Source organism: Hakea prostrata, chromosome 7 (genome assembly GCF_041222555.1).
Source record: "Hakea prostrata isolate BN-2017 chromosome 7, UWA_Hpros_2, whole genome shotgun sequence".
Classification (NCBI taxonomy): domain Eukaryota; kingdom Viridiplantae; phylum Streptophyta; class Magnoliopsida; order Proteales; family Proteaceae; genus Hakea; species Hakea prostrata.
In genome coordinates, this window is record NC_142606.1 from 18,675,442 (window position 1) to 18,701,321 (window position 25,880).

At 37.7% G+C, this 25,880-nt stretch overlaps 1 protein-coding gene across 1 annotated transcript; it reads right to left on the minus strand.

Moving 5' to 3' along the window:
- Positions 1–29: 29 nt before the first annotated feature.
- On the minus strand, positions 30–17,313 carry LOC149010291 (putative UDP-N-acetylglucosamine--peptide N-acetylglucosaminyltransferase SEC). The gene is made up of 28 exons (XM_089164408.1): positions 16,930–17,313; positions 11,172–11,317; positions 10,817–10,915; positions 10,666–10,716; positions 9,803–9,919; positions 9,654–9,710; positions 8,542–8,661; positions 7,748–7,810; positions 7,587–7,665; positions 6,781–6,890; positions 6,617–6,670; positions 6,430–6,497; positions 6,228–6,330; positions 5,028–5,230; positions 4,828–4,924; positions 4,169–4,240; positions 3,379–3,455; positions 3,186–3,302; positions 3,017–3,101; positions 2,716–2,883; positions 2,395–2,505; positions 2,223–2,309; positions 1,994–2,121; positions 1,827–1,909; positions 1,493–1,598; positions 1,270–1,416; positions 1,054–1,174; positions 30–819 (listed from the first exon to the last, which is right to left on the minus strand). Exons 1-28 carry the CDS (start codon positions 17,123–17,125, stop codon positions 706–708), a joined length of 2,979 nt encoding a protein of 992 aa, XP_089020534.1. The 5' UTR covers positions 17,126–17,313; the 3' UTR covers positions 30–705.
- Between the last annotated feature and the right edge of the window lie 8,567 nt (positions 17,314–25,880).

Consider the following 25,880-nt stretch of genomic DNA (forward strand, 5'->3'; position numbering starts at 1 on the left):
CTTTCTCATCTCTCCGAATGGCTTATGGCTCTCTCTTTCTCTCTTTTTCTCTTTTTCGTTAGTATAAATAATTAAGAGTCTCTTCTTTGGAAGTTTAAGGCATGTAATAAATTAACAGTATTTACCTGACAGAGCTTTCTGTATAACTGCATGATCTACGTTTTCCCCTGTATAGACATGTCACGATAATCTGATCACCCAAACTTTTAACTTCCTCATCGCTTTGCAGAATTGCAATCCAAGCAAGTAGTATCATGTGCCTTCGTGATCTCTCCATTTTCAAATTCCCTTTTGTGCATCTTGAATTCTTTAACGTCCTATTGTGCATCTTGATTTCTTGAACTCAGAAATCAGGAACAAAAAATTAGCATAGCCTGTACAAGATCTGTCAAACAAAAAACTTCCAGACACAATTTCTTCTCCTGGGGTAAAGAGAACTTAAAAAAGAATATAATCAGCCACTACATTAATACAAGCGTAAAGGGTGAAACATTTTCTTCAATCCATTCACCAAATATGGCTCCACAAGGCCACACAACTTACCAACCGAAACAACAAGAGGACAACAAACCCATTACTCTCCAACCACACACCACAAGTATAACATATCTCAATACATCATTTGGGTAATCTATTTCAAATATTAAATATTAATTATAAATATCTCTTGCTTTATCTACAATGCCGTCAACTCCCAATTCTCATCTATCTGTCGTATGGGAACTCCGCATCATTCTCTGCAACTTTGAAGGGTTGTGGATGTCTGCCAGAGCAATACAGGTTCCACATTTTGAAGTAAGCCCTTTCCAGATTCCTCACCTGAAATGTTTGTTCAAATATCTCAGTATTGTGGCATATAAGGCCACAAGTACAATTACATGTCATGTCGCCAGAGCAAAATAATCATTATTTGACAAGCTGATAATTGCAGTTCAGTTCCCTATGTTTTGTTGATAATCAATGTTATATGTAGCTCTACCACAAAAGGTTAGGATCACCGACGTGACTTGGTTAATTAATATCATCTGGAATTACTTCTGCTTGAAAACTTACCCATCGTTGTGTATCAAATAAGGGGCATGTCAAACGAGCTGCTTTTAGTTTGTTGGTAAGAGACAGAAGCTTAGGTCGATCCTCAGCAAATGACACAGCCTTCTCTTCATATTCTTTCATGCTTCATGGAAATGCACAGGAAGTCAGCACACATACAAGGACCTAATCAGAGTGCAGAAACCATATAAAAAAAAATACTACAATAAGTCAAAGTACCTGTTAACAATCATCTCTTCCCCAACTCCAGTTGCCAAACACAGTGAACCAGCCACTCTGGTCGCCATTTTCTCCAAGGGCAATGTAATCATTGGCAAACCAGCCCACAGAACATCCGTGCCAGTGGTGTGGGCATTGCATAAGGGCCTAAAAGGAACAAGATCCCAACAGTTGCAACACACACTGATTAAAATGAAAAGCGTAAAGTAAAGAGAATGCTTACGTGTCCAGAAACAGATCTGCCAAGGCACTACGTCTAATGTGCTCATTTTTCATGGCAACATCTGTAAAGATAATCTGATCAGGTCGGACTCCCTGGGCAGCAGCATCTGCGCATGCCAGCACCATTAGTTGGATGATCCATAATCATCAAACAAGAGCATCAATCATCATATATCATCATATATCCGTTTCAAACCACATGGTACAGGTGATACTGCAACTCCACAAGCAACAGTTGACCGAAAACTATGCAACATAGGTTGGGTAAAGCTATTGCAGCTATAAACTAATGGAAAATATTAGGAGACTAGAGATTTCCTAGTTGACTAACATACATGCGCGGAGTCTCGTCTCGCCTGCTGCAGGAAATCTGAGAAGCCAGAGTGCACTATCCGGAACACGCTTCAGAATGTTGCACCTGATAGCAACCACAAAAAATCAGCAGCATGCTAAATTTGCACAATCATCTAAACATTAAACTTTATGTCCGTATTGACAATACCATGTGTTGACAATTTCGGGGTCCATCTTGTACAGCTGATTGAAGCATGCAAATAAGAATTTGTCTTCAGGTAATCCATAATCAGATCGCTTGTGTCGGCAAACTGGATCCAACACGTCACGGTTTTTCTGATGATTAACAACTTGAAGTGATTAGCATTTCTGTAACTAAAAATGCTATAAAACGATCAAAAGAAGCAAATAACAAATACAAAAGTATAGAAACTCACTTGCTTATAATCATTTACAAAGTAACAATGGGGGAGATGGACGATCTTCTCAGAGTAAATGTGTGAAAAACAAGTTGGCGAAACAAACTGCAGAGGGAGTAGAACAATACTCAGGAACACCCAAGCTGGGATACAGAAAGATAAGGACAAACAAGAACAAGATCATCCCTACCTCATCAGTAACCAAATAATCTATGTAAGTTGCTCCTGTTGTTCCAGGGAAACCCATGTAGGAAACCTGAACTGGTGCAGGCACCATCGCAAATATTTCATTTCTTGCTCCCTGCAAAATTAAGTGGGATGGATAATAAACCTAGTATGAGACCACATCCTGACCATAACAAACATAGAAAAAATGATATCCAAATGTTGCAAAATTAAGCAGCACAGAAATAGCACTTGGCCAACCTTGGATGGAACTAATTGATAGAAGGTTCATCTATAATTGAAGAAAATAAACAGAAAGAACTGAATAGAGAAGCTAGAATGAGACCTTCGTATAACCATTGAGGTTAACTAGGATCTGTATTTTATCCTCATTAATCAATCTGGCAATCATATCAGATGACAAGGCAGACACATCAATGAAGTGCTCAGCTTCAGATTGAATACGCTGCCTCCATTCAGTGCCATCATTCTGACTCAATGCATAACAGAACACCTGCAGACTCAAAAATTTTGGATTAAGCAACATATATATTCAAGAAAGCCCATGAAAATCAGAATTAAGCAACATATCTACTCAAGAAAGCAGATCAAAATCTGAATAATTGACAAGGCATGCAGTTCCAAACCTCAACGTTTTCTCTATCGTGCATCCCAAATACTGAGCCCATAAGATGGGACAGTGGGTGGTTTCCAAAATCACTGCTCACGTAACTATAAAGACAAGGTAAATTCTAATGAGACGTGAACATTTTTTCAGAAAAAGTGTTGAAAGAAATTTCATGTTGCCAAACTTACCCAACTCTTAGCCGTTCATTTCTATCCTCACTCTTTATGGGTAATGGAGGAGGATGCTGAAAGGGAGGAAGCGTGTAGCGTGAAGCAATGAGAGAGCAGTGTGCCGCATACTTACGACTACAAGATCAACCAATCCCATGAACAAGGAGCCCAAAAAGAATCCTTGGCATCACATTGCACAGAAATATCTTACCTGATCTCCAAAGCAAGAATTGGATCAAGAGGATATGCAATTGCATGAAATGGTTGAACACTCGGGAGAACAGACATCTGGGAAGTGAGCAAAGTTTTCAGAATACACAATTAGAGCTGCAGGAAGCAATACAATAAATAAAAGAGAAGTTTAGGAATGACTTCCCAAACCGATTTCCCATAAGGGAGTGCCCAGTGCGGCCCAAAATTTTGTGAACTTGTCTAGCCATGAGTAAAATGCCAAAGCAATCTGATGCCCCCATGTGCCCATGCAATATTCTCCAAATTGTCTAAAATGATGAATTCTTGGGAAAATTACGTGATTAACCACTTTTAGGTTTTCCTTTACAAAAATAACCACTCAATGTTTCACTTAACAAAACTAGCTAAAACTAAGTTTGAGTTTACAAAACTAGCCAAAGTAGTGATTTTTCATGCCTTTGACAATTTAACCCCTAAAACTAAACACATTGAAAAGGGAAAATCACTATTTTGTGCAAAAGGGAAAAATCACTAATTTTCATTCCCTTTGGGCATTTTTACCCCCATATTGGTATGATTAATTTTAGGGGTAAAAATGTCCAAATGGATGAAAAATCACTATTTTGGCTAGTTTTGTAAACCCAAACTCAGTTTTAGCTACTTTTGTTAAGTGAAACATTGAGTGGTTATTTTTGTAAATGAAAACTTAAAACTAGCTAATCAATTAATTTTCCCTAAATTCCTGTTGTGCAAAGGTAGCAATTTTTCATAAATACAAGGCACCCTCAAAAAGTAAGAAGACTTCTAACCTTAATCTGCCTTCTAATAATCCCCTCAACTTCAGCGAACTTGCTATCCCGATCTTCCCAATCGCAAACACACTAACAAAAAGAACATTAGATCACATCAGTTCCTGCTAAATGAATTTTGACAATTGAACAACAAATTTCCTGGGTTCAAAATACCATTCCAAATTTACAAATCTATGATTATATATACAGAAGCTTAATGGTTCCATGTCTGCAGTATGAGCAAGGTCCAAATGCATCACGAAGGAACATAAAGACGCTAATCCTACACATTTTAGTTTTATTATATTATATTGTCTTATGTATGAGTTTCAGACTTTCTGTTAGATGGGATATGGTTAGCAATGATGCTTATTATGACCAATCATCCTAAACAGTCGCAACAAACAGCAAAAAACTCGAAGAAAATAAGGGCAGGGATCAAGATACTGGCTATGGACCAGGCTTCGTTCAGGCCGAGAACCAAGAAATGTCGGATACAATCTAGGAAAATTCCTTGGGTTCATTTTGGCTAGGCCAGAAACAAGACAACTAAACGATTCCAGTCAATTTGAACAGATTTAGTTCCATAAATTAGGGAAGCCAAAAAAAAAAAAAAAGAGGGACCAAGACCTTAATGTGGTAAAAAAATAACTATGCACATTGCATTCAACAAATACCTGTAAGGTGTGGAGAAGATTACAAGTTGCTTCTGGAAAGTCAGGGCGAAGAAACAATGCTTGCTTGTAGCTCTTTATAGCTAACTCCACATGCCCACTGCAACCATTAAATCCAAAGCATGAGAAAAACTGAAATATTCATATGACAATGTCTCAACAAAACACGCAAAGATGCACATTAGAGAAACAGTTGAATATACCTGTCCTTATAAGCTGAAGCTAAATTTGCATGAGCTTCAGCCATAGTTGGACGAATGGTAACAGCTCGTATATAGTCTTGAATCGCTTCACTAACCCTACCAATCTCCTTGTATGTGTTACCCCTATTAACAAGCCCATCTGCTGCAAGAGGATCTATGCGGAGGACTTCATTGTAGCAAGAGATTGCATCCGCATAATTTCCCTGTGATTTAAATTTTAATTAAGTATTTTCTTTCACAGAATCAGGCATGCCCTTTTAAGTTTTTATTGACAGAAGTATAGACTAGCCTCATATTTTTGGAGCATTCTTGAAATCCCAATCCAGAATTGACAAGGTATTGAAAGTAAAGAAAAGATAGTTTAGCCAATATTCCTTTTACTAAGCAAATCTCTACCCTTGCCCAGCATCCAAAAGAATTTGGGATACAGGAAGTTTGGGCATTAGAACAAAATATCTCCAGGGTTCTGACCTATTTGATATTTTTAACCATTTAGTCTATAAACCAGGGGTATTAGTTTCATATGGAAACAGTATTCTGTTTCTCATTTCCATCAGAATGTTTTTCATATGGCTAACAGTCAGATCAGTGTTCCAAAATCAAGAAGCCAATCCAGTTGAATTTACAGCAGATTCATTCATATGTGAACAGAAGCACCAACCTAGCTTGTGCATTACAGATACAAGAATAAAGAATCAACCTCACAACCTATCCAATTACCTCCACCCACTAATTTACACAAACCACCTGTTTCTTTCTTTACAAACCTCAAAACTGACAACTTGTCTGAAAAGCAGGTGGGGATGAGTCATTATTTCTAAACACCGGATCATTGCCTCATCAATGAATTGCAGGAAATGCACATGATAAGAAACTCGAATAACCTAAACAAGGGCTGAAGAACTTTCACCGGGTGCAGGAAAATGATTATCTAGATGGACTGTCTAGAACTTACAGATTGGCTCACAGAATCCGATGCCCATCCAAGGCGACAAGATCTCTTTCCTACTGGACTTTTTATGTAAAGATTAGATTAAGTTGGTTCACTTATATCTCTATCATCAAGCAACCTCACCATTGTCAACACCCACACAGTTTAGCATGTCACCCTAGATCCTCCAATCAATCTACATCAATGTAGGTCTCTTAACTAACAATTTTTTTTCCCTTCTCTTTTTGCTCATACATAAAATAACATACCTGCTGCTTATATATTATTGCTAAATTGCTGAAAGGAGCAGACAATCCTGCTGTTACAGCCAATGTTGCCTTATAGCATGCAGCTGCCGCACTCATCATATTCCTGCATGCACAAAAAGTTTCTTCCTTGTAGAAACTCCCCAAAAAAAGGCATTATATAAAAAGCACAGGACAAAATTAAAGACATGTAGAGAGCACACACAATTCCATGTATATATTTCCAAGATTCGTAAGGGCCTGCGGGTGGTTAGGTTGGAGGGCAAGGCATGCCTATACATAGAAACCAAAGGTGGTTAAGATTAGAAGCACTAAACCCATAATTTAGAATTCATAAAAACTGGAAAAAGGGTACACTAATACAATGATACAAAAAGGTAAACGAAACTTACACGATAGCAACTGCATGCTTCTTCAACTCTTCCAGCATCTTTCAGTGCATTGCCCTTTAGAAATGTAGAGCCACCATATGTTATTGTTACTAAGTATTGCTTCTCAAACTCAAGCCATATCATTTGTAGCAGTAACTTCAAGAAAAGAGAAAAAGAAGACTCACCAAGTTGTTATATGCCTCCAAAAACCCTGAATCAAAAGCAAGTGCTTGCTTATAATGAAGAATTGCCAACTCAAGTTCCCCTTGTTCATAATACACACTAGCAAGATTGCCTGCACCAACATCACAATTATACCATAATTATTCAAATGGATCACTATCTGGCCATCATTATTGTCATTTTTAGTATTATTATGTATTATGGATGGGATCCAGATGATTGTTCAAAGAACAAGTTTATGCAGCTTTACTTGTCTCTAGTTCAAGGGAACCCAGATGGGAATCCTGAAACTGTTCAGTATACGTGCAAATCATTCACCATAAACTACAACTGCAAAAAGGTAAGGCCCCACTGCCCCACCACACACTGACCGCCCCTTAGAATGCATTCTGGATCCTCAGTTGAAGAATCCAGAATTCCAAATAAGGTCCATTTCACAGGCTTTAAAACTAGACCTCTATATTTACATCCTATGCCAGTGGGAAGCAAAATCCCATGCTAATACTTCAGATCTACTTTGGTCCATCTAAAGTCTAACTTCCAGCACAGTGTACTCAAACATTCTTCCAAAACTGGTTCATCAAGAGAGTGTTTTTTTTTTTTTTTTTTGGGGGGGGGGGGGGGGGGGGACTCTTCCAAACCTGCAGTTCAGATGTCTCCCAAGATTAAAAATCCCATGTATTTATAGTGCTACAGTAAACAATGACTTCATCTGAAGGAACATTTCTATTATTCTAATGATGGATTGTTCGCACAATCACACCCCAGTTGACACAAGAAAAGGATATGAAAATGATTTACTGCTTACCATAAGCCATTGCATAGTCTGGTCGTGCCTGAAGAGCCCGCTGATAACACACTATAGCCTCTTGAGGCATTCCCAAGGCCTGGAAAAGGTAAAAGAACTTGTTTTTCTCCAGATACCAGTCCTGGCATTTTGCTGCTACCTGATGTTAAAGCTAAGCTTACCTTATAAACATTTCCGAGGTTCAAGTAGGCATCAGGAAATATGGGCTTCAGCCTAACAGCTTCCTGAAAATATGCAGGGTAAACAAAGCAGCTAAAGTAAGGGACTAAATGGAATCCATAGAAGATGTAGCTCAAAGCCTCAAACTAAAACAGAAAGTTGTATATGTTCACTTTTAACTACACAAGATGTAGCTCAAAGCCTCAAACTAAAACAGAAAGTTGTATATGTTCACTTTTAACTACACACTATTCTTTCTTTTTCCTATTTCTTTTTTGGGGAGGGGGGCACAAAGTTGGGCAATTCAATGATTTGATAACCATGCATAAAACTGGTTAGAACTCTCAATATCAAATCCACTCTACAATTCAGGTAAGGTCAAGGTTGAGCACTCATGACATTAACTTGGTTAGTAACTTCAAAAAGTTTTACATACCCAAAATCAAGGATCAAGGATAACATAATGTACTAGTCCTTCGCTGTATGTACAGAGATATGACCCATATCCATGATCCTTCGGATCCTTGAATGGTCAAAGATCCTGTAGTTCAGTTCGAGCAAGGATTTAAAGAGGGGGAAGAGGGGCTTGACCAGCCAATAAACTTTTTGAGTCAAAGGGGACAGGAGGGATTATATGGAGTCAGAAAAAATGTCTCAGGACCCCGCATCCAGTCATTGCTAGCTAGATTAAGACATTATTGTGTATTTTCAATTCCACATCTACAGCAAACATTAGTGATTCAAGTTCAACACTAAGCAATTGAATCATGGAATAAGTTAAAGAGGAAGAATGCACCTTATAATATTGAAGGGCTCTGTTAAGATCACCAGCTTCCATGAAGAGACCAGCAAGGTTTGACCATGCAATAGCAAAATTAGGCTGTATACGCAGAGCTTCGAGATAAAAATTATATGCCTGCAAGATGCAGAAGCTCTTAAACTGTCAAAATCACCAGAAACCAATTAATTCAACAGAAAATTGCACACCTCCTCCCCTTTATAATTGATAAAACACCACTCATTACCCATCTACAAGACTACAGTCTAATTCCCAATTTAAATGATTTAGACGGTAATCCATTGAGTTTTAAAGCACATGTAGGGGCCACCACTAAACCTTTTGACACAAAAGTAAAGCAGACTACAAAGTTCAAGGACCTTATTTCACTTCCTCTTTCCTCATCTTCTCCCCTTAAATACAGAGTTTCTAAGTTTTGGAACTAAAATTTGGTAATGCAGCAGGTTATAGGTTATACTACTAGAAGAAAAAATTATTTCCACATGCCTAGAAAATATTTCAACAAGTAACAACATGACCAATAAGAAGTGGATCAATAGCAGCAAAAAATCTATTATCTTGTTTCATTAACAATCCACGTTTCCAATTTTAATTAAGAGATTTTCAAGATACCATGTTAGAAAAGGGGAAAAAGGAAATATCTAAAACCAACGTTTCATTAACAGACCGTTTGTCTGAATAAAGTGGGTGGAAAAAAAGTAAGCTTTTCTATTAAATCCAAAATCTGGATTTGTTTGTTTAGATTCGGTGGAATAATGGAGAGAAAATCCTACGCTTTTGGAATGGGATTTGTGGGAACGGGAGGGGAATGAAAAATAAACATTATTTTATTTAACATGGGACCCACATTTTCAACTTTTTCTATAAAAACTTTCCTCCCCTTTCCTGTTTCCCCACCTCAGTACCAGTAAATTCCACATTTCTCTCTTTCTCACCCCTTTTTCTATTGCAAACAGATGACCTATAAGACTCAATGCTTTTAATTTTCACTAAGTGATTGGTCATGCTAGAAGACAACACACACACACACACACACACACACACACACACAGACTAAGAGGAAAAGAGAGAGGGGTGAGGAAGGGAGCACGCAACGTCATGGATCTTACTTCCTGCACTAGACCCTGGGCCTTCATCAGATTCCCCAGGTTGCTGTGAGCATCGACCTAAGTCAATCAGACAATCACATCAGCACTGTTTCTTGCTAACACAGAAACAAAACATCTTCAAGGAGAAAAGGGGGCAAATTAGGATATACCAAGCGAGGGTTTAAGGCCAGCGCCTGACGACAACATTGTGTAGCCTCATTGAATCGCCCTTTTCGCATGTATGCACTACCTAAGTTTGACCATGCATCACCGAAGTTTGGACGAAGCTGTGGATAGAAAGATCAAGGATTAAACTTAGTACCTTAACTCCGCACATAAAAGAGGTGCATATGAGAAGCAGTAAATAAAAATATAAGCAGTCAAGAGAAGTTGCAAAACATAAAATAAAGAGACTAAGCCTGTGTTTGGTAAACAAGAAATGATAGAAATGAAAAGAAAAGAAAAATCATATACTCTTTTATACTTGATGTATCAAAAAGGTGTGGGGCCCAAGACTTTCCATTCCACACAAATGTCACCAAAAAAGTAAGACTTCCTGGTAAGCTTTCTTTAGGCTACTCATGACAATTTCACTACTCCCAAGTCCAAAACAACATTCAAACACTGTCAAAACAAAACCAAATAGCATGAAATTTTCAATCCATGGGAACTAGTAAAATTATGTCTTTTTCCCTCGCCATTTCTATACATATCTTGTCAACCAAAACAGCTTAAGCTAGACTTTGTCACCAGCTTTACAGAAGACCTCGGTAGAGTGAAAAAATAATTAATTAATTAATTAAACAATAAGTATATAACCTTAAAATAACCTATAGTATAGTGGCTCAAATGGTATGAAACATACTCAAGCTGCCCCACTTTTTTAGCATACCTCAGGTAAGAACAATTAGTTTGTGAAGCATGTCACTCATTAGTAATAATTTAGAATCAATTTCAAAGCGCATGCATGTAACTATAACTATTAAATTAAAAAGGGAACACTCATAAAATCAATCCAGAGAAGTACACAAACCTCAATAGCAATCAGATAATAGCGGATTGCAAGATCAATATTTCCTTTCTCCTGTTTGGGGGAAGGAGGATTAAACTCTGTCAGAATCAAGAAGCAAACAACTACAATTGAAGCCAACTGCTATGATGCTCCTAATAATTGTAGCACTTACCTTCCAAGCATTTGCCATGTTTCCAAAGCATTCAGCAAAATGTGGGTCAATCCTAAGAGCTTCTTCATTCTTTGCAATACACATATCGAAATCATGCAACTAGAATTGAAGAAAACACAGATATATCAGTAAGATCAATTGGCAATAACATGGCAGGCAGGATAAGGATTTACAACTGGATACCATCATCAAACATTAACACAGAGAGAAGATTTACAACAGTTTCTTTAAAAACCTACGGAAAAAAACAACTGAGCATTGCAAATCATTTATCGTTGATCCATGGGGCAAAAATTAGCAGGTTGCAAAACAAAAGAGAAGCTAAGACCATCCCATGAGAAGACAAAGAAATTACCTGGTAGTGAATCGCACCAAGTAGCAGAAGATTATCAGTGCGCCGTGGATTTCTCTCATAAACAGCATTGCAATGATCCAAAGCCTGTTTATAGTTCCCAGTCTTGTACTTCTGATGAGCAAGGGCCAAAAGCATGTCCTCATCAACTGCAACGTGTATTTTTTTTTTTTTTTTGGGGGGGGGGGGGGGTGGGAGGGGCTTGCTTTTGTCAGAAAGTGGCCTAAGAGACTTAATAGCTCAACACCATTCATCAATTTTACAAATATGCAGAAATTCTAGAGAACACATGCCCCATTACCTGATTAGAGAGCACCTACATATTCAAAAATATTAATATAAATTTACTCAGATGGCCAAGTAACACTACAAGAATGCAATATCCTCCATGCAGAGAAGCCAGCTGTAACAATGTTGCATGTAATCTAAATCTCCATAGATATACTGAATGGATGAGACAAGATACAACCGTTCTGCATTCACTCATTTCAAATCAGAAACAGTTTGTATGCTTTTATGGGTTCTAAGAACAGCAGAAATTTTTGTCACATTACTCAGATCATAAGAGGCTTTAAGTGCCAGGTGTGTGTGTGTGTGTGTGTGTGTGTGTGTATATATATATATATATATATATATATATATATATATATTCCCCCTTATTCTTTGCACAAGTTTCTTTTTAGTTGCTTTGGTTATTATTATTATTTTTCTTTATTTGGGATGAATAAGTAACTATATTTAATAAATAGAGCAGAGAACGTATAAGTGGGAACCCAGGCGGGCGGAGGGGCAGCCTTCAAGCAGGAGGCTGGAAGAGCTAAGATCCCAAGAGACAACAATGAACATGTTCCATGGGGTATCAACAACCCAGGGGGTGGGGTATGGAAATGAGCCTAGAAGAAACATCAAAGCAAACGGTTCCAAATCACGTCTAGAGATCGGGGAAGCCCATCTCCTAAGGTTGCGCTCCCACCACAAGAGGTGAATAGTGGCACTAAAAACTAGCTTACGAATGCGGTCGCAAATGGAGGATCCTGAAAAGTTTCGCAAAAACCAAGACCAAACTCGAGCAAAGCGAAAATTACATCTCGAACGGGGCCATATGAAGGCAAAGGCTTTTCCCCATAGGGAACAGGAAAAGGGACTGGTTCAGAAAAGGTGATCTAAACCATTCCAGCAAAGAATGTACTTAGGGTTAACCAGGATATGACGGCTAATGAGAAGAGACTAGGTGGGAGAGCTTGGTTAAGGGCCCTCTAGAGGGTGAGTGAGTGATTAGGGATGTGGCCTTTAATCAGACCAAGGGGGTCCAAGGGACAAAGGTGAGGAGGAACGAATGAGAATCCAGGCTGAGGATGTGGTGAAAGATTTGGAGGGGGGCAGGGTTATGTTTGGAACCGCTATGGGAGCAGCTTCCGCCTCATATGGCTCCTCTACGGATGGAGGTAGGCCCAGCCCAGGCTTGTGTAGTGTTGGTCGTTGTAAACGACCTCATAAGAAAAAACCATCATAAGAATGGATCTATGAAGGCCTCAAACTCGACGAAAAAGTCTTTTACTGTCTGGGAATTTGGATTTCCAAGGTTGCCAAGCCCACGCTATTGACAGATACTGACTTATTAATTATATATATTTTCTTACCTTCTAACAGCCTAATGGTAACTATGGAAGTAAATAAACATTGTTTGAAGGCCCAAATCAGTAGATTTTCAACCCCCCATTCTATATATAAGCAATATACATAGCAGTAGTGACCTATTAATTATATATATTTCTTACCTTTCAACAGCCTAATGGTAACTATGGAAGTAAATAAATATTGTTTGAAGGCCCAAATCAGTAGATTTTTCACCCCTCCATCCATACATAAGCAATATACATACACGATACACAATTTTTTGTTTGAAACTGCAAAGCATTTAAAGATTTGAAATTCAGACAACTAAGCATCAACTCCTTCATAACATCTTTAAAGGTTCTACAGATGATTACACCAATATCAAATCCCTATCCCACGTGGAGTCAAGTACATGAAGCCCTTGCTCGCACTCAGCTCTCTTCCAAGTCATACAAGATATGAGGACTAACCCATGCACAACTCAGCTCACCGCTATAAAAGAGAAAAGAAAAATGTACCTAGACAGGAAAGAATAGAAATTAAAAAAGAAAAAAAAAATCTACTTAATTGATTACCATAGAAATAAAAAAGAAGGAATGACTTTGAGAGAGTGAAGGGACCCAAGTAAAGCGTACAAATTTTCCAAGTTAGAACAGTTTCTGACCAGAAAGCCAAGACATGTTTGTAGACGGAATTGAAATTTGCAAATCCGAAAGCAATTTCAAATTTTAAATATATGATCTTCTATTAACCTCAAGCTGAGCAAATGCATAGAAAATTTTAGGACTTACGAAGTATTTGCCTCTATTCAACTCTAGACAACCAAACACAGCCTTTGGGTTATGTGAGCCTTCCCCTGGCTCTTTCATCCCTTAAATCTGAATCTAACTTCTCCAAACTAAGGCACCCAAGGCCCCCATTGAACAAGGTCATGCCACTGAAACAACTCTCTTGCAACTTATCATGTACTGGAGTTGCTCGAAATTCAGCTCTAATTTGATCATCGCTTTATCCTTCCTAGGCTTTCCGCACATCCATCTCAATCTCCTCCTCATCAATATTCAGAACCTTCTTAAACATGCTAGCATGCCTGAAGTTACATACTATCTTGTCCATCTTTGTTCTTTTTATCTTAAGACCTTTTGATTCAAAGGCTGATGATGCAGATCCAGAAAAAATTAAGTCCTTTTTCCTAGAAATAGGTCTAGGGTTTGGTCATGTAGGTATTGGGTCTTAATTGGATAGGTTTTTTTTGTAACAGACCAACTTAATGGACTGAAAACATTGGTACATGAAAGTGCCACCATCAGTAACTCAAAACTCCAAGGTCGTGCTTATTTCCGATCCTAGTAGCCTCACATCCCTCGGTCCGCTTTGCTTTCGTCAAGAGGACGCCGAATCCATTCTCTGCCTCCTGAAGGTTTGGTGTTTCCAATTCATGGTTCTGGCTTTGTTTCACCTCTTACAATTGGTTCTTCTGTCTTTTCGGTTTTCTAATTGCATTATTGTGTAGTGGTCTTTTTCTCTGTTTCGACTATATTTTTATGAGTCATTGGTATTGATTAAAAATCACATTCTTTCATTTTACTTCTCTGGAACGGATTTGGGGATTCCTACTTCAAAATCACCTTTTGTTCACTTAACGAATAATTCATAAGGGGAGAATGTAGGTATTGGGTCTTAATTGAAAGGGTTTCTTGCAATTTCGCTTACTCTCGGTTTGGTACATGAGTGAAGTACGAAAAGTGCCTTTTATTGTATTCCTAGCCCTTATTAGAGTTGATACATATTGTTTAAAGTCCTTATTAAGGCTGATGCATGTTATTTAATTGTCTTTATTGAGGCTGATACATCATGCATGTTATTTAATTGTCTTTATTGAGGCTGATACATTATGCATGTTATTTAACTAGTCTTTGTTATCAAATCTAAGGTCCAGTAGGTTTTTACATCCTATTTCTTTCAGGAGCTTCTTTTTTATTCCTATCATGAGTTGTATGGCTGTTTAGCCCTATTTATACCCCCTAGAGAAAGAATAAAAACACTTTGATTATTATATACAATTCTCAGCTTTGCTGCCTAGTAGTCCTGTTGTCTCTTCACTGTAGGTGTTCTCAAACTTTGGTATATCTTAAGTATTTGATAAAAGGTCCTGTGTGGAGTCAAGCAAGGATTCTTCATTGGTTGTGGATTCCAACTAATACAAGCCACTCCAGCTCCTCAATAGATCAGCACAAGGTTCCCCATACACTAGCAGCAAGAACCCCATCTCACTTCTCCTATCACCTTCTTTTCTCCTTGATTTTTCTTCAATTTTCGGACTCTCTCAACCCCATAAAACAAGAAACCTCATATCTTCCAATTTAGCCATCCAAACTTAACCAAATTTGAAAGATCATATTCATATCGTTAACCTACATTGTCTCCGAGTTTTAACCCAGGCATCCCTAACCCTAAAAAAGAGCAAGCTTTTCAATTTTCTTATTTCCGAGTACCCAAGAACAAGAACCTAGATATAGCCCAACTTACCCACTGGAGACATCATCAAACTTGCAGGATCATCCCCCTAAATGATTATCTACATTTCCTCTAAGTTTCATCCCATTCTTCTGTTTTAGATTGTCAGAAAGACCATCTAATTCATTGCCCTTGCTTTTGCCCACGATCTTCTCATCTCCATTTTATTGAAAATTTACATCTTTTAGACATGCTAACTCATTAGTAATTTTCCATCTCACAATTTAACTGTCTTATTATTAATGGCTACGTGTACCCCATAACAAGGGGCATCACATTTACCTTCTATTTCCCTTGAACCTCTTTAGCAACCTTCTTATAAAAGTCATCACCTCATTCTACATTATGTTAGTGTCACCCCTAAAGTCCCACTGATCAAATACTTGATAAATGAAATCATGTAATCTCCTTTTAAGCTCTGACACCTTATTTTTAGGGCAAATAGGCTCCTGTATCTCAACGTAATGCATAAAGAGGAACATATCCAAGACCACCAATCTAAGACAAATGATTAGGCTCTCCCTGAATAACCTTGAAATGCTTAGACAACAATCTCTTGGACTTTTTTCTTATGACAAAATCTATTTGGCTAATATGGTGCCAACCCACTTTTTTAGGTAACTAAATACTTGTATTTCCATTCAAACGAAGTGTTCATAATTGCACCAGGCAAAAGTTAACACAATGCAAAAGTGAAAACACAAGTAAGCAGGCTGCACTTGCTAATGTTGACATGAAGAAGGAAATTGACTATGGTCCTAATAAGAGTATGCTGAACGCAAAGAATAAGAAGATACAGAGATAACGTCTTCCAGTCAGTTCATGAATGCCCCACAGGTAAATCCAACTAGTCATGAAACTAAGATAAAACAATCTCTGAAATAATCATCGCACCACCAAAGAAAAAAATATAGCTGTTCAATGGATTTGCATGTGTGAAAGGAAACTGCACCCCGCCAGAATTCTTGCCACTAATGGACCCTCTCATTCCAAGTCAGCAATTCGGAAAAACATCTAAACAAATGTTTTTTCCGAAACAATTAGATGATACCAGTAGATGAATCAGCTAGCAAAAGCCAACTAGCTCACACTTCATCATAAACAGCACTGAAACAGCGGGCCAGAAAACAGAATTCCAAGCAATACGAAAAATAACTTAAAAATTTGACAAGCTCATCAAAAACGTTCACTGCGATGGTAGGTAACGCATTTTATACGTGAGAAAGCATTTCTCAGTCTTCGCTCTTAGCATTTCTTCAAAATCAAGGTACTCCTTGACAAGGATAGGTAATCAATCAGCTAGCTCACTTCACTTCGACATCCACTCGGCCACTTCCATGGATGGACAGGACCTTAAAAAAACAAAAAAAGGTAGAATGCTTTTCTGCGAACAAATAGAATTGCAAGCGGGCAAGTCAGAGAGACATAAGCTGCAATTGACACAGGAAGAAAATCTCTTTATTATTGAAAACAATATCCATATCCATAATACAACAAACATTGATATCCAATCTTGTCAACAAAACAACCAGATGGAATATCAAAGCAAAATATAGTCCTCCAAACAAGGAACCACACACCCTAAAAACAATATAAGAGCCGATTAGGTCAAAACAAATTGAAGCACCTTCATGGGACTCCTGCGACGCTTGCGATGACCTAACAATGGCAGAACTGTCAGACTTCAACGTCAACGAACCATCACGATCGGCATCAAATGAAACCCTAGAAACCCCAGAAGATCCCGGTAGTTGCAGTTGCGTCTCTTTTTGATACTGCTGCTGCTGATGCGATCGAGGATCGCTCTGCAACGAAAGCATCATCGTTCCGGCACCCCTCAACGGAAATTCGGAGGTAGACAAACGAATATGAGAAATCGAAACGTTGGTTCAAATAAGATCCGTCACGAAAGAGGAAAGCTCGAGGCGCAGATCCTCCAGAAGCTTTTCACTTTTTTGGTGTCCGAATCCAGTTAACGATTTCTCTCCTGTTTGTTTATCTCTGAAGTGTTCTGTCAATTTCATCTGGAGCTAAAAGTGATTTTGGCGTGTCGTTAAATGTCGCGCATCTTCGGCTCATTTGAGCCATCCAGCCGTCCATCTGTTCCTTTACACGATTTCCATGACAACTGTACGCAGACAAAATGGCTGAAAACGTGTCGATTCTTCCATTAATGTGGTTGTTAATTTTGACGGTAGACAGAGAAAGTGTACGATTAGGCGAGGGTCATCGATTATGAAAAGACGTCACTGAACCGTGTGATCAGAAGATTTTGCAAGCATTCTCTCGATTTGTGGGGACCTCCTCGATTTATCTGCCATGTATCAAAATGAAATTAATTAAATCCTTAATTTATTTTAAAGAAAATTTAATAAGTGAACATTCCCTCAAAATTCATGTGATTTTTATTTTTCAGTGTAATATTGAAATCTTCATTAGCAAGTATCACACTTAGAGCACACATAATTGTATTTTTATTTTTTTTATTCTAAGAATTACAACATAAAGATTTACTTTCAAACTGCTACTCTGCTGTTTGAACTTAAATTTATACTGCGAAAAAGATTTTCTTGACCACGATACATAGTTTAACGAAGTTAGGGACGAAAAAAAAAATCTCAAGATGTAATTCATTTACAAACTTTATTGATCTAGATCTTTATCACATTTTAAATAGAGACGAGTAGTACTCTTTCAAATTCAAAACTGGTTATAAAATATATGGTTTTAATGATATAATTAGCATTCAATATTGTTTCTATAAATGAAAGTAATGTCATATTTTTATTTATTAATTTTAATGAAAGAAAAAATATATATTACATATTCAATGTGAGCAACTATTTAAAACCGTTAAAAGCAAGGTTTAAAGTATCGATATCGAGTACCGTATCCGTCAGGTGATCTTAAGAGGCTATCATCCTATATCGAGTATTACTGATAGTGAGAATGGATATGCATAATTTAGACCTTATATATAGCATGACCTCAAAGATAATTGTTTACAAAGCAATATCCTATGCATTTAATGTTATATTTTAACCCGAATTCTTGTACCCAATTTGAAAGATGAACTCGTACCGACATATTTTGGTGGGTGACTTAAATGACCTATTTGCAGAGATATGTGGAGGAGGTGCAAAGGCGGAGCTCTCATAGTATAGTATAACCCAAGCCGATGGGTCAACCTGTTTACTCAATTAGAGTCTATATATATATGTATCTTATGTTCGCTTTAACATTTATATTATTGAAAGATTTGAGATCTTCGATTAGGGTTTTGGATGAGAGTTCTTGTGACGTCATTCTTGGTGATTGATTGTGAAGTCTCCTTCTGTTCTTTTTCTACATGGTGGAAAACTCTTTTTCTTTGTCCGTGGATGTAGCGTATCATATCAGTGTGTGAACTATGTTAAATCTCAATGTATTTTTTTTCTTCGATTCATTGTATTTTGTGATGTTTGTTATAACATTTAGTTGAGACAATACTTCTGATCATTGTATGGTGACTGCTTATGATTATGATGCCCGTAGAAGAAGGATTTTTATTTGCGGCAGCAGTTGCCTGCTGCCGCCAACGGTGGAGATTAGGCCACGTCAACACGTGTGAATCCAACGATTGTAAAATAAAGGGACATGGGTATGTGTGTAAATACAAAATTTGTTTCTACATTTGAAGGTTTGAAGATTCTCAAATTTACAAAATTACATCCCTACCTTTAACGATGAATCCCAATTCTTCTTTCGAGTTCTCGAGTGTCGAATCGCAGTGACTGAGAAAAAGAAGGAAAGCAAAAGAAATCACTCGCGACCTGCTTGAGTTTCTACAAAACTCTAAGCAGATCTGTAATGTTTATGTTAACGGTGTAGGCATTCATTTAACTTCACGTTGTCTTCTATGTCGAGCGGGTGGCAACTCGGACGCGAATCTCTCGCTCTCCCTTCGGATGATCCCTTCTTCAAAGGAAGGCTTGTGCCTTTGGAGCCATCGTCGCTTGATTTCAACCCTTCTGAGCCGAACTCGAAGTCTCAGTTCCCTATCTCCTTGTTGAAAACTGCCACAAAGTTAAGGGTGTTCAGGCTGGGGCTCTGGGGCTCAAGAAGTTCAAATCGACAACTTCTGAGAAATCGGAATCAAATGCTGAAGCTGCGATTGCTGCAAAAGAGGATGAACAACCCAAGACCCAACACCACCGGAAAGGAAAATTTCTCATGGTGAAGTTGAAGGTCGAAGAGGTTCCTATCGCTTCCCTGTTTACCATAGACAACAGTTCTACAAACTCCGGAGAAAAGCTTTAGCAGCAGAACACCGATGAGGCGGCTACGGATGACAAGAGGTTTTCGAAGGATGTGGTGCAGAAGTTTGTGAAGATGATCAAGCCTCTCTATGTGAAGGTTTCTTGGTTTTTAATTGCAGAACAAGGATAAAGAGAAACCCAGAAACCAATAATCTAAAGCAAATCAAAAAGGAAATAAAGATAAATTCCTTGTTTGTATCTTTGTTTCCTTGAGCAAAAAGAAGGTTCTTTTTCAGGAGATTTTAGGATTTGAATAGAATTTCGGATTTCTAGCATACAGGTTGCTTGGTTTCCAAGATGATTCAATGTCATCCATTGGACAAATCTGAAGATCTAAACTAAACTTCATATAAGATTCCAGATTTATATGATACAGGTTACATGATGTCTAAGATGATTCACTGATTCATTTCATCGAACAGTTATCGCTTGAAGATCTAATCTAACAAGATAGTTTGTGCTACTGTAGATTGCATCTTTTACTATCTCAGACGAGTAAAATTGATCATCTACAGATAAGCTAAACATCACATTCACAGATCTAATTCTTGCTTCTCTTTCAACACTCGATAACTCGACTGATATCAGGTCATCGTCCATTATCTTCAACTGCAAGCGTGAGCAACGCTTCCTTCTTCTGAAGAAATCCTATTCGAACTCATTGCTTTAACTTTAGAGAGAACGAAAGAATTTTTACACGGACTAATTGATTTATTGTGAGAGGAATCGCTCGAACAACGCGAAAGCATGGACATCTCTGAATCTCTGAAACCATCAACTACATTAAATTAAGGGAAAATTCATAAAATAAAAGACGATCTGCTTAGGGTTTTGTAGAAACTCATGCAGGTCGCGAGTGATTTCGTTTGCTTTCCTCTCTTTTTTTCAGTCACCTGCGATTCAGACACTCGAGAACTCGAAGGAAGAGTTTGTGATTCATCGGTAAAGGTAAGGATGTATTTTGTAAATTTCAGAATTTTCAAACCTTCAAATGTGAATGTAAAATTTGTATTTACATACATACCCATGTCCTTTAATTTACAGTCGTTGGATTCACACTTGTTAACGTGGCCTAATCTCCACCGTCGGCGGCAGCAAGCAACTGCTGCCGCAAATAAAAATCCGTAGAAGAAGGCCCCCACCAACCCTTATAGTGACAAGAAAAACAAAATAAGAGTTTCCACACTCTCAGGTCTCAACAACTATTTTCTAAATTCAAGGTGTTTCCCTACCCAAAATAAGAGTTTCCACAATTTCAACAACTATTTTATAAATTCATGGTGTTTCCTACCCATCATGTACCGTGGTGTTTTCTAGAAGCAGAATTTTAATCAATGTTTCAATAATTACTGATAGTTTGGGAGTCATGGGAGTTAAACGTTACGCATGGTTACTGAGTCTGGATCCTCACCCCGTCGGCCTCTGCTCCCCGACAGCTTCCCAACCACACAAACACGTGGGACCCACAGGTGCAAAACACATTTTTTTTTTAACTTCAAATTTTCACTGGTGGGTCCCACGTGTTTTTGTGGTTGGGAAGCCGTCGGGGAGCAGTCTCTGCTCCCCGACGGGGTGAGGATCCAGACTCAGGAACCATGCATAACGTTTAAGTCCCATGACTCCTGACGGGGTGAGGATTCGGACTCCGGGTTACTAACAGACTTATCAAATGGATCTTAAGCCTTAATCTTAAAAAGAGGTAAATTCTAGAAATGGCTAAATCACAGGTCTCTTAAAAGACTCCCAATGTAAACGCTACAAATAACACTTCGACTTTCCAAAAATAATTGATGATTAAACCTAATATGTTAGTTACCATGCTTTTTTCTGATCAATATTGTCTTCATTTTCTTCAACTGAACCAGAAGCTAAACCACTAATCCCACCTTCTACGCCCAAACTCAAAGCCAACATGAGCCACGAGACAACTAATTCGGTCCCCATTTCTCAATTCGTAAGTCATTATAATTTTTATTAATTTAGTACCCCCCACCCACCCGACAAAAGGACAGAAGGAGAAAAAGAATAGATCTATTTGGGTGTTTCTGTGCAATAAATGACAGTTCATATCGAAACTCTCGACCACTTATTTTGTAATTAAATTTTATTGGGTGATTTTCATCTGGATCCCTAAGGTTTGGTCTATGTCACTTTTAGGCCAAATATTTTTTTCCTTTACATATGGCTCCCTTGAGGTTTTCAAAAATAATTAATTAAGGACAAATCATAGTTTTAATGACCAAAATACCCTTATGGTGCAACAATCAAGATTGTACCATCTATGCCATTTCGAACTAACGGTGTACGGTTAAAAATACATATTATAATAACAATTTTAACTTTTTTATTTTATATTCAAGGCTCTTTAAGATTTCAAATTTACAAACTATATAAGTTTGAAACTCAATAAAATCCCATTCCCATTCTGCAAAAAAAAAAAAAAAACCACACTTCCAAGAATATTGAGATCTATAAAATACCTAAGGGCCTGTTTGGTTACATGAATCTAGAGATTTCAAATCTCTGGATTCATGAATCTGAGAATTATACCCATTTGGTTGTAAAAATCTGCAGATTCATGAAATCTGGAGATTCACTTTTTTACATTAAAAACATGAATCTGTAGATTTATGGGTAAGGGATGAAATCCAGAGATTTCAAAAAAGCTATACATTTGCACATTCACAAAAATCACGTCGATCAAATAGTTTTTTATGATGAATCCACTGATTTCATTCCACCACCAAACATCTAACTTTATAAATTATAACTCTATAGATTTGAAATCTATAAATTTGAAACCTCTAGATATTTGAAATCTTCAGACTCATATAACCAAATAGGCCCTAACCCAATTCTTGAAGGTTCACTGTTTAGTTCGACAATGTAGAAATCTTAACACGAGAAACCAAAAAATCTCTTGAAAACACTAACCCTATAATATTCCTTGAAGATAAAATTCTATCGACAGCTCGAGTGTTCTGTTTCATTTTCTCATGGATTCTTCGCAAACAGATATTCCAAGGGTTGTCGCCCTACCGCCCGAAGTTCCTCCGCCATCATCCTTCAGAAACCCTAGCTTATTTTGCAATAAATCCGTCCTATTCATCGTATAATCAAGATCAAGATCAAGATTTTCATGCACCTCCCAAAACCCTAGCTTTGAATTATCAAAACCCTCCGCCTCCAGCAGAGGCTATTGATTTGTACAAGTAATACCCGCCACCGCCACCGCCACCGCCACCGCCACCGCCACCGCCGCCAGAAAGCCTTGCTGATGGTGAGACCCAGGTGCCCTCATACGAATTCACGCCTTCAAATTATCAAGGTGAGGATCCAAACATTTCTTTGGAAAACCAAAATCACGGAGCTTCAGTAGATCCAGACACAAATGGAAGCAGTGATCAAATCCATAAGGCACCAAAACCGAGTTTCCAAGAGCCTTTGTTATCCGATGGTGGGATTACTAACCCTTATTCGATTTAACATTCCCAGACCTAAAGAGAAGTAAATTGAAGTATTCAGAAGCTGGCTTGAGAAACCAGATTTTAATTAATCAAATTCCAAAAGCAATAATACAAATACCCATAAAGAAAGAAATCTGAAATGAATCATTTTCTTCAGCTCAGATCATTTTCTCTATCAAAGAACTCTATACAAACAAACAAACAAACCATTTCTTTAATAATTCGTCCATAAAATTTAGAGACAAGGAGGGAGAGATCTAATCTTTTAGACTGGAATCCATGGCTGCTACTACGAGATTAACGAAACAGAAGAGAAGGGAAGGGAAGGTAAGAGAAGAGTAGAAGAAGAACGGAAGTGTGAAGCTTGAGTCCCTGATTGCTATCTCGATCTAAGATCACATTAAGACGTGAGCAACTGAATGTTAAATCGAATAAAGGTTAAACAAAATTTGGGGAAATCGTCTTAAACGAATATTCTAGGGCTACTGTTTCCAGTGATTTTTATTTGCGCAGCAGCTGCCTGCTGCCGCCGTGCTGCCGACGGCTATGATAGCGCCATGTCATCAGTGTTTGATCGAACGGCTGACATTCAATTTATTAATTTTTGTTTTTGCATTTTAAGGATTTAACTTATATTAATTTACAAAGTAAGTCCTTCATCTTCGATAGTCGTAGACAACGATGCCGGCGTCTCCTCTCGACAACTTTCCGTCGCCGTCGCAGACGCTGCTGGTGCTGTTGATTTTAGGGCAAAAAACGATTCTAATGTTCAATGTGTTAGACAAGGTATAACAACATAAATCTCCCAGTCCTGAAGCATCAAGCAAATCAATGTGATTCAAAACAAGGAAAGGTAATTTGGGAGGAGAAGAAAGCCACCTTTGAAGGTAGAATTTCAACTGCGGGTGACGGTGGTTGCACCTCCCTTTCCTAAATTGAAGAGAAGCTATGACTCGAACGATCGTCTGGCACCAGACCAGGTAGGCACTGAGCAAGCAGCGATGGTGCACGCATTGTAGAGTCCTTACTCGTTACAACCTTTTATGTTCTGAAAAAAATCACCTGTCAGAGCCACCAATTTTAGTCACTAAAAATTCGTTCCACCCTAAATAACCCATTAGAAATCGTAGATCCATAATTAACTAAAACCATCGGCTCCAAAACTATGAAGTTCTAAATCTTATGAATCCCAAACTCAATTCGGAAAGAAGCTCCATGCTCTCACTAACTTTTTAAATTCAGAACTGATGAAACGAAGAAGCAGATACTAAAGGGAAAAAGAGACTCTAATTCTAAAAGGAAAATAATCCCCAAACCTTGCAGACTACAAAGGAACCGTTATAAATTTTCGCCAAAAATTGAAGAAGAGATCACCACAACCCAGGAATCAGAACCCAAAAATGAATGTAACTAAAAGAGGCAAACAATTTATGAAATGAAAAAAGGAAAAGACTAATTATGAAGCGACTCAGGAAGAGATCACCATAATCAGGAACGACTCAACATTTCAACGGCAGCCGATGACGGCCGGTGCTCTGATTTCTCCGAATCATGCTTCCTAATGGCATCGGTGAGAGGCAAATGAAAGAGGGTGCTCCCAAATGGCGTCGGGGAGAATGAGGGAGGGTTTTGGCAGTCGGGTAAACCAAGGACTTTCTTTGTAAATAATATAAGTTAAACCCTTAAAATGCAAAAACAAAAATTAATAACTTGAATCTCAGCCGTTCGATCAAACACTGATGACATGGCATTATCATAGCCGTCGGCAACAGCTGCCTGCTGCCGCAAATAAAAATCCCTGTTTCCAGTGAAATGTCTTCGTAATTAGTTGTCTATTTTTGTCTATTTGATTTCTGTCTTCAGATTCGTACGTTATGAAAGCAAGCAGTTCAAGAAATAGCTTAGCTATTTTGTGGAAAATGTCTTCAGATTCGTACGTCAGTATTCTTGGAAATGTGGTTTTTTCTTCTTGCATAATCGGAATGAAAATGAGATTTCATTGAGTTTCAATCAAGAATATAAGTTTGTAAATTTGAAATCTTAAGACCCTTGAATATAAAATAAAAAAGTTAAAATTGTAATTATAATTTGTCTTTTTAACGTACACCATTAGATTGAAATGGCATATATGGTACAATCCTGACCATTGCACCCTAAGGGTATTTTGGTCATCAAAGTTATGATTTATCCTTAATTAATCATTTTTAGAAACTCAGGGGAGTCATATGCAAAGGAAAGTTTTTTTTTGTACTAAAAGTGACATGGATCAAACCTTATGGGGTCCAGATAAAAATTACCCAATTTTTATTAAAATAGAATCATTTACGGGAAATGAGGCTAAATGAGTGGTTGAAATTTTGTTTCAAGTTTAGATTTAGACCAAAAGCTGAATTGCACATTTATTATACAATACTGAAACAATTTCTAAAAATAAAAAAAATCATAAGAAAAGAAATAAAAAAAGAAGACTTTTTAAATCACAAAGCCAAATATTAGGTATAAGTGGGCATCAATGGCAGATTCAAATCTAAATCAGCAAGAAAATATATTTTGAACTTTTTTGCTCCGGAATCTTGTCTTGGCTTTTCAAAAAGAAAGGTTAGTTAACGTATGTTAATTGAAGAAGCTCATAAAGCTATTTTTCAGGGACAATCTTTACAAACGCTACTAACACACAGGTCAATTTTAGCAGCTCCAAGGAGTCTGTAGATGTGATTTTGCTTTGTTTACACGCAATAAATGTGTTGAACTATTTAGCAAAATATCATGGGCTATTGGATCGAGATTAAAAAAACAAGCTGTCAGAGATCAAA